Below are 7,940 nucleotides of genomic sequence, written 5' to 3'. Positions count from 1 at the left end.
TAACCTCGGTTCTCAACAACCGAGGCTAAAGCCTTTAACCACGGGAGTTGTAGTCTCAGTTTAGGTAATTGAGGCAAAACTGAGACTAAAGATAGATTTAGCCTTTGTTGGCATCAACTGAGGCTAAATTCGGTTTTTAACATCATTTATTAAAAATCGAGGCTAAATCTAGTTTCTGTCAACAAAAGCTAACAATATTATAATCAACCAATCATTGAATCTGTGCATGTTTCACCCATTTAACATCCATTAAGACAACAATCAACAAGACAATTAATGGTCAATTTAAAGTTTTCAAAACAAACAAACTACCACATAGCCTTCCACATTCAGTAAGGTCCCCTTCCACGTGACTATTTTCTCTCGGATCGGAGCATCATTTCCATGAGTTACCATCAATCCTGTAAAAAGGAAAACAGAAAACTAAATTATGATGAATATCATTAGCTTAGAAAGAAGAGCATGATCAATCTTAAAATACTCACTGGAGGTTATTGTTTAATTTTCTCAACATGTGGAATTCTTTTGTTTTTTAGCATTGGCATGTCACTAACCATCCTCCACATCAAGTAAGAGGAGAGCCTGTACATGCCTGAAGACCTCTCTTTTGTCAGTATTGCACGCTCTTGAGGGAAGGTGAAGATAGCCTGGAAGACAGGGAATGTCCCCCAAAATCCTGAGATGAAGAAAAGGAGCCCAATCTGTGTTGACAGGTAAAAAAAAAGGCGTGAGAACAAACACTTTACAAGGACAATAAAACCCATGTTTGGTTGCTAGTTTTAATATTTCTCTACACAATATTTCCCTTGCTTTATAGAAATCAAGTCTGATTTACACTCTTTAGTTGGTTTTTACAGTCCTAAGAGTTCTATTTCACAGGCTTTCCTAATAAGAGAACTTGCAACGACATCTTCAATTTTCATCTATTAAAAAAAAAAAAAAAAATAGAAGAGAAGATATATCCAGGTTCTGATACCTGATCTTGAATGTGGTCAAGGGTAGATCGCCAACATCACTTTGTCTTAATGTAAAAATCACATGAAAAATTCAGCCCAATATCTTATTTCTAACTCACCGGATGAGATCCAAGATTGAGATGATTGGTATGCTATTCTCCTTGGCTATCTTTCTTAAAGCGGGTAATCGGGCCATAGAGCCATCCTCAGCATCAAGAATTGCAGAAAGAACAGATATAGGCCGCAAGCCAGCAAGTGAAACTAAATCCACTGAAGCTTTAGTGTGACCAGCTCTCCTTAGAACACCACCATTTCTATACTTGAGTGGAAATACATGGCCTGGTCTTCTGAAATCTTGCAGCTTAGAATCTGGAGACGAAAGAGCAAGAATAGTCTTCGCCCTATCCGAGGCTGACACTCCAGTAGATGCCCCGGTTTTCAAATCCTGATAATGGCAGCAAAATGAAAATTCTGCATAAACCAGAAGTCTATATTGAAGCTTCTTACTCTTTTACTATTGACATAAGATGCTAGAAGACCAACACACACCGTGTTTCTGTTCAACCCAGAAATGGTATTCGAGCATCCCACCTTTTGATAATCTAAGTCATTTATCTGGTGGACCTCCCCCTATTGATTGATTTGTGCTCCCATATCTTCCCAGTCATCCATTGTTAGTGGACTATAAATGGATAATCAAGGGACATGATCTTTTTGCAATGTGTCCCCATTGGGCCTATCATATAATGGTTTGCACCACCAAACGGTGGGCCCCACATGTACGGTTTGTTGAGCCCAGCAGTTTCTCGACGAACATTGTACGCATGGTTTTAGTTCTTTCTGATCCCATGCTAAATACTACTCTTATCGATGAGCAGAACAAGATAAAACTGAAATGACCCAAGAGGCATTGAGAACTCCATACCACTGTCACTGTGTAAGCTGCGGCGGATGGATCCTCATTCTCACTGCCAGTTGACATCAAAGGAAGGCTCAGCCTCTCCAGATCCTCTTGCTTCATCCCAACAGATACAATTCCTGAGCCATGCCTAATCATAAAAGCCAGAGCCTGAGAACTTGCAAGAGATGCTATCATGATAAGATCTCCTTCTTCATCACCATTTTCATCATCTACAGCAATCACAAACTAGAGAATAAAAGACAGGTTAACTATAGTTTGAGAGCTACTGTTCTCAAAATTCAATTAACTAGAAGAAATAATTTAGGCTAGCTTGGATGTAGCATTTCTTTTGTTAGACATTAAATGCGTAGTAGGCAAAATTGCCATTTAGTTACATTTAGGTGGGAAGCAAGACCTTTATTTCATTCAAATTCAAAAAAGCATTCGCTTCGACAAAAAACAAGTAACAAGCACACTGCTAGAGGATTAACACAGAAATTAAATGCCACTAAGTTGTTACCCGGCTTCTTTTACAAAGTGGCATAAAGCTAACTCAAAAACGAACCGTCCAAATGGACCACGTACGGATAAAACAAATGCACCATGGTGGGTGGATAGACCTTTTATAGAAGCGAAGACTTGAATGAGGTAGCATCTCTATATGGAGAGTAGAGAGGATTAACACACCTTATTTGCTAGCTGTACAAGGCACTTCTCTAGAGAAGAATGTAGAGCAACCCTTTGCTCATTTATGGCATCTCCCAATTTTGGTAATTCAATGGAGCACAGGAAGCATTTGCGCAAGTATCTCATCAGGTCATTTATTGCACCAACTATAGCTACCATATCAAAAAAGAACAAAGTCTTGCACAAACAGCAAATTGTTCAGTACTGCTGTTTTGATCAAAACAAAGTTCAGAGATAAGAGATTGCACAATCCTGCATTAAAACAAATCTATAAATACCCCAAACTTTCAGAAAAAAGAAAAAGAGAGTAAAAAATATAAATATAGGAGCTTAATTTTAGGTGCCCATGCTCCAAATTAAAAACAAAAAAGAAAAATCAGTTATGCAATTACCAAGAATGGATAGTGTATTTCCTTCTGAAGATTTTACAAGTGTTACATTGAAGAAGAGAGTTAGCTGGTCATACCTGATACACAAGAGAGGATCCTCAAAATTCTTTGTCGAAAACACAATCCTGCAGGATGGTCCATAGTTTCATATGGCCCCACTTTTTAAGGTTGGAACCTGCATGATAACCAGGAACAGATGAAATTAATCTGACATGACAAAAAAGAGAGAAAAAAGAAAAGAAAAGAAAGCTTCATCAGAATGAACAAGGATCATGTCCTATAAGCTCTGAAAGTTGGGTCCTTGCTCATGCCTCAGTGGTAGACTCACAAGAGTTTCAACACAAGATCATGGGTTTGAGTACCCATTATGGTGAAAAATCACTGTGGTGTGTGAGAGTGTGTGGGGGTGTGAGTGTGTTGGTAAAAAAATAAAGTTCTGAAAGATAAATAAGGAAAAGGACACAATCAGGAAAATTGCCCTTTTCTTCTACAAAACAGAAAATGACAAATAGCTGTAGGTTCGAATTGTAGATTATGAACAAGTTTTAGAATGTGCAGAATAACTAGAGATCGATGCCCAAAATTGTTTCATGAACAGGTAGATAGAGAGAGAGAGAGAGAGAGAGAGAGAGAGAGATTTTCTCCTATGAACCGGTTGATGTGTGCACAAAATCCAAACTGTCCACTAGATGAGTCATCCGCATGAAACCCCTAGGGCCCAAAAGTCAGCCTGATCCAAAAATGTGTGGGCCATAGCAAAGTGGGAGGGAATTCCCACCCTTGATTTTCACAGAGTGCACCAGAGTTGCAAAAGATCATGATTTTGGCCAAATCCTTCATCTAAGCTGTATGGCCTAGATTGCATATATATACACATCACGCGAAATGAATTCTCATGAGCAAAATTTTCTCATGAGAATTGGTCCCTCCCTCCCTCCCTCCCTCTATATGTGTGTGAGTGTGTCAAAATTACAGTTGCAATAAACAACCAAAAGCCTTAACAAGATGTGGACAATTGATGATATTCCATTTTGACTCATTTCCTCTTGGTGTTGGAGATTCGCTCAACTCAAACAAACCAAATATTGAATGCATCGTCTGAAAAGTTCAACACATTGATAAGTGGATGTGTGGACTCACAACACAAAATTCAAAAGGCGAAATAGGTAAGACTGTGATAACCTACCCTACTGCCTGCTTATGCATCACAAGTTATGTCTATAAATATAACATCTAACACCATGTGCCAACCCCAGTCAGAAAATGAAGAACCCGGCATAGAAATTTAATTGCAAAAGCTGGTACAATTGTCCCTTGCCCCTTTGATGACCACCCAATTCTTAGAATATTCATTTTCAAGACTTATGCAGATATTTATGATTATATATTAATATTATAGTGAAAAAATATTTGTTGGTTAACTCTTTTATTTTAGCACATCAATTTTTTTACGATTTCCTTTAAGGCTACCTCTAGCCTCAAGCAATTATTCCTTCTTAGTCATTATGAGGAACCATGAGACCCATCCCCAACCCAAACTAGTTTAGCTCATCCAGTCAAAATCAGTATTGTTGCAAATACTGCTCAAATTGTGGAGGTTCAATCATCATTGTTTCATGTGTTGTGGTTCACTCAGACCTGATCCGCCTCTTTTTTATTTATTTATGCCCAGAAATGAGCTGTCAAAGTAAATGGACCACGTACGGATAAAACAAATACACCATGGTGGGTCTCTAGACCTTTTATAGAAGCGAAGACTTGAACGAGGTAGCATCTCTATATGGAGAGTAGAGAGGATTAACACACCTTATTTGCTAGCTGTACAAGGCACTTCTCTAGAGAAGAATGCAGAACAACCCTTTGCTCATTTATGGCATCTCCCAATTTTGGTAATTCAATGGAGCACAGGAAGCATTTGCGCAAGTATCTCATCAGGTCATTTATTGCACCAACTATAGCTACCATATCGAAAAAGAACAAAGTCTTGCACAAACAGCAGATTGTTCAGTACTGCTGTTTTGATCAAAACAAAGTTCAGAGATAGGAGATTGCTCAATCCTGCATTAAAACAAATCTATAAATACCCCAAACTTTCAGAAAAAAAAAGGGAGTAAAAGATATAAATATAGGAGTACCTAACAGTTAAAATGAAGCATGGGCACCTAAAATTAATTGCAATACCTGAAAATGAAGCATGGGCACCTAAAATTAAGCAAACATATTAAAATGTTAAAGCCAAAAACACCAAGCTCTTTGTCAAATGACCAAAAAACACTAAACTGCAAGAAGATATTGCCAAATGCAAAGGCAATCTGAATCCAAGAAAAATGAGTATAGTACCATCAGACATTCCTAGATTTCCAAGTTCATTAGCAAATAAAGCATGAAGCCAAAAAGTATGGCCCACCTTTTTCCAATCTGCAACCCTCATTTTAAGACAGCCCTTGGATTCTTTTCCATGTCAAACACATAAATACACATAAATACGACTTGACCTGAAAAAGAAAGGACCAACTATTCAATGATGGTGAACTACAAACTCATGAAATGTAATAAAACATAAATATATATGTAAAAGATAACACATAAATGAATCTCAGCAAAAAACTACCTATTGATTCTTCGGAACCTTCGACTGAGGTCCCTCAGCCTCAGGTCTATCCCTAGGAGTGGATACTGAGTCAGCCTCTACATTTAGTACATTGCCCGAAGTTTGGTCTGTTGCAACCAATGAGTTCATAGTATCTCTCATTCGTGCCATCATCTTCTTGGTCTCATAAAAGGAACTCGGCAACGTCTCACCCTCGGGGAGTGCATCTTTCAACAATTCAAGTAACATGGTAAATGACTTGCTGCTCCATCCATTTAAGCACTTAAGTTGATACATTAGAACAACAAAAGAGAGTTTCATGAACTTCTTACATCCGGGGTACAAGGCTTGTTCAGCGTCTTGCAACAACCTGAAGAATCTTTCAACTTCAGGATTCGGTTCCTCTTGTATTGGCTCCTGTGATGGCAACTCAGTTGGCATGTCATCCACACCTGATATTCCAAACACATCATGCAACAATCCATGCATGTCATCACGTGGAGGAATATCATCATGTGTACTAGTTGCAGGGCCGAAAGTCGATGAAGAAGACGCCTCCCCATGAAACACCCAACGGGTGTAATTCGGCATAATTCCCTCACACACAAGATGATCTACCACTTCTTTATGAGCACGCCAAAAGAGGTTGGCGCACTTTACACATGGACATAAGATCTTCCCCTCGCTAGCAGCATTGTTGAATGCAAACTCAATGAATTCCTTCATGCCCTTAACATATTCCAAGCTCACCCTATATTGTCCAAGGAAACAAAGGGAACTCTTAAAACAATGCAACTTTATAAGGAATCCAAATTCGAAGGAGAGGGTGTTGCTCAGCACATTACCTTGACTTTTGCATCCAACTCTTATCCATCACTTGTATCCAACTTTGAACAATGCAATACTCTGCCCAAAATTCATGTCAATCCACTGTAGTTATTACTCTACTCAACATTGGTCCTACTACTATCTTATATTCTAGTATAAATTGGTCGCCAAGGCTTCAGGACTCTTCTAGAGTCACCAACACATCCCTTAGCTACTACTAAGGGAGCACGACACCTAATTAAATTACAAAACCCCTAAACATCCACACCATGAATGATTGCCATCTCAAAAAAACTAAGTGTACATGTGGCAGCTATGTGACATTGAGGTAGCTAAGAAAATATGCGTAGTTATGCATAAGCCTTTTTATTTTTTAATAACTGTGTGGACTTTTAGAGCCAATCTAGGTGCATGCAAAGTCATGTAGTGCACATGCCATCCTGCATAGACAACATGTAAGTAGTTCCTCAAGCACTATTACACTACCATAAAGAGAAAAATCAGTACAGAGTATACAGTTAATGCAACAGTTACCTAAGGATAGCCTATCATGCTTAAAAGGCTAAATAGATCACCATACATGTTAAAAAGGCTTATATGACAGTCTCAAATGTATCCTCAAACATGTTTATAGAATGGAAGTTCCATGGAATGCCACTCAGGCTGGTCCCTTTTGCATTTCTTATAAAACAAAGTAATGGATTTGCAAGTGCATAGCAATCTGTCTTATCGTATGTATTCAACTTTAAGTCTGGCACAACTCATCTCTCAATGTACCTCTTGAGCACAGATGGGTCTTCAGAAAATATAGAGATTAGGATTGTGCCATTGAAGAGATTTTTCAATCTTGATGAGAACTATTAGAACAATGGTGTTGTCGAAACAAAATACATTCGTTTCTTGTCGAAACAAACAGCGGTTCATTATCATCTAAATGGGTGACACTTGCACTTGTTGCACAGGATTTTATGGGTAAAAAGCCCCATAATAGGGAATTGATTTGGGTTTGTTTTGGATTTTTGGGTTTTGAATTACAATTGCATAATCCAATGCAATAGTTTCATTTAGGTTTTTTTTTCACAATGCAATAGTATCTTGGGGCATCCTATCCACTCAACAAGATGGGCCACGTGTATTGCAGCCATCTTTTTATTTCCTAGATTTTCTAGCTGCTTTAACATTGATATGAACTACATAATTCTGCTTAACTGAATGGAAGTGTTAAAAAGTATTGGCCATTTGATATGGAGCTGATTCTTTATTCTAATCTTTATATTAGGAAAGTGAGGAAGAAGTCACTGATACTAAAGGTAGCACTGCTTTCTTTTGATTTCAAATCTCTTTGACTATTATGTTTTCTTGTTCTGTACATCTATGAATGCACTGGCTGGCTGGATGGTGGAAGTGTCACTTCCGTTGACATTTTCTTGGTGTTAAGTATCATCTTTAGTAAACATATCATTATGAACTCTAAAAGAAAACATGCTAGCATGTGAGATATGTGAGAATTGTCCTCAGTGATGAAGAACTAAACAGGATTTTATTTGGAAGGTGTTGACAGGAAAAATTGAATCCATTAGATGTTAACT

The 7,940-nt window shown here is 38.1% G+C and overlaps 2 protein-coding genes across 2 annotated transcripts; both read right to left on the bottom strand.

Moving 5' to 3' along the window:
* Positions 1 to 211: 211 nt before the first annotated feature.
* LOC131236066 (monofunctional riboflavin biosynthesis protein RIBA 3, chloroplastic-like) lies at positions 212 to 5,283 on the bottom strand. The gene is made up of 10 exons (XM_058233155.1): positions 5,274 to 5,283; positions 5,069 to 5,135; positions 4,896 to 4,991; positions 2,937 to 3,010; positions 2,545 to 2,696; positions 1,882 to 2,103; positions 1,076 to 1,401; positions 555 to 676; positions 313 to 401; positions 212 to 220 (listed from the first exon to the last, which is right to left on the bottom strand). Exons 1-10 carry the CDS (start codon positions 5,281 to 5,283, stop codon positions 212 to 214), a joined length of 1,167 nt encoding a protein of 388 aa, XP_058089138.1.
* A 448-nt stretch (positions 5,284 to 5,731) lies between these two features.
* Positions 5,732 to 6,517, bottom strand: LOC131236065 (uncharacterized). The gene is made up of 3 exons (XM_058233154.1): positions 6,369 to 6,517; positions 5,867 to 6,274; positions 5,732 to 5,750 (listed from the first exon to the last, which is right to left on the bottom strand). The coding sequence occupies exons 1-3, from the start codon at positions 6,395 to 6,397 to the stop codon at positions 5,732 to 5,734; spliced, it is 456 nt and encodes a 151-aa protein (XP_058089137.1). The 5' UTR covers positions 6,398 to 6,517.
* Positions 6,518 to 7,940: the final 1,423 nt, after the last annotated feature.

Source organism: Magnolia sinica, unplaced genomic scaffold (genome assembly GCF_029962835.1).
Source record: "Magnolia sinica isolate HGM2019 unplaced genomic scaffold, MsV1 ctg169, whole genome shotgun sequence".
Lineage (NCBI taxonomy): Eukaryota > Viridiplantae > Streptophyta > Magnoliopsida > Magnoliales > Magnoliaceae > Magnolia > Magnolia sinica.
The sequence above is the reverse complement of the archived record's forward strand: the minus strand, read 5'-3'. Positions and strand labels throughout refer to the sequence as shown.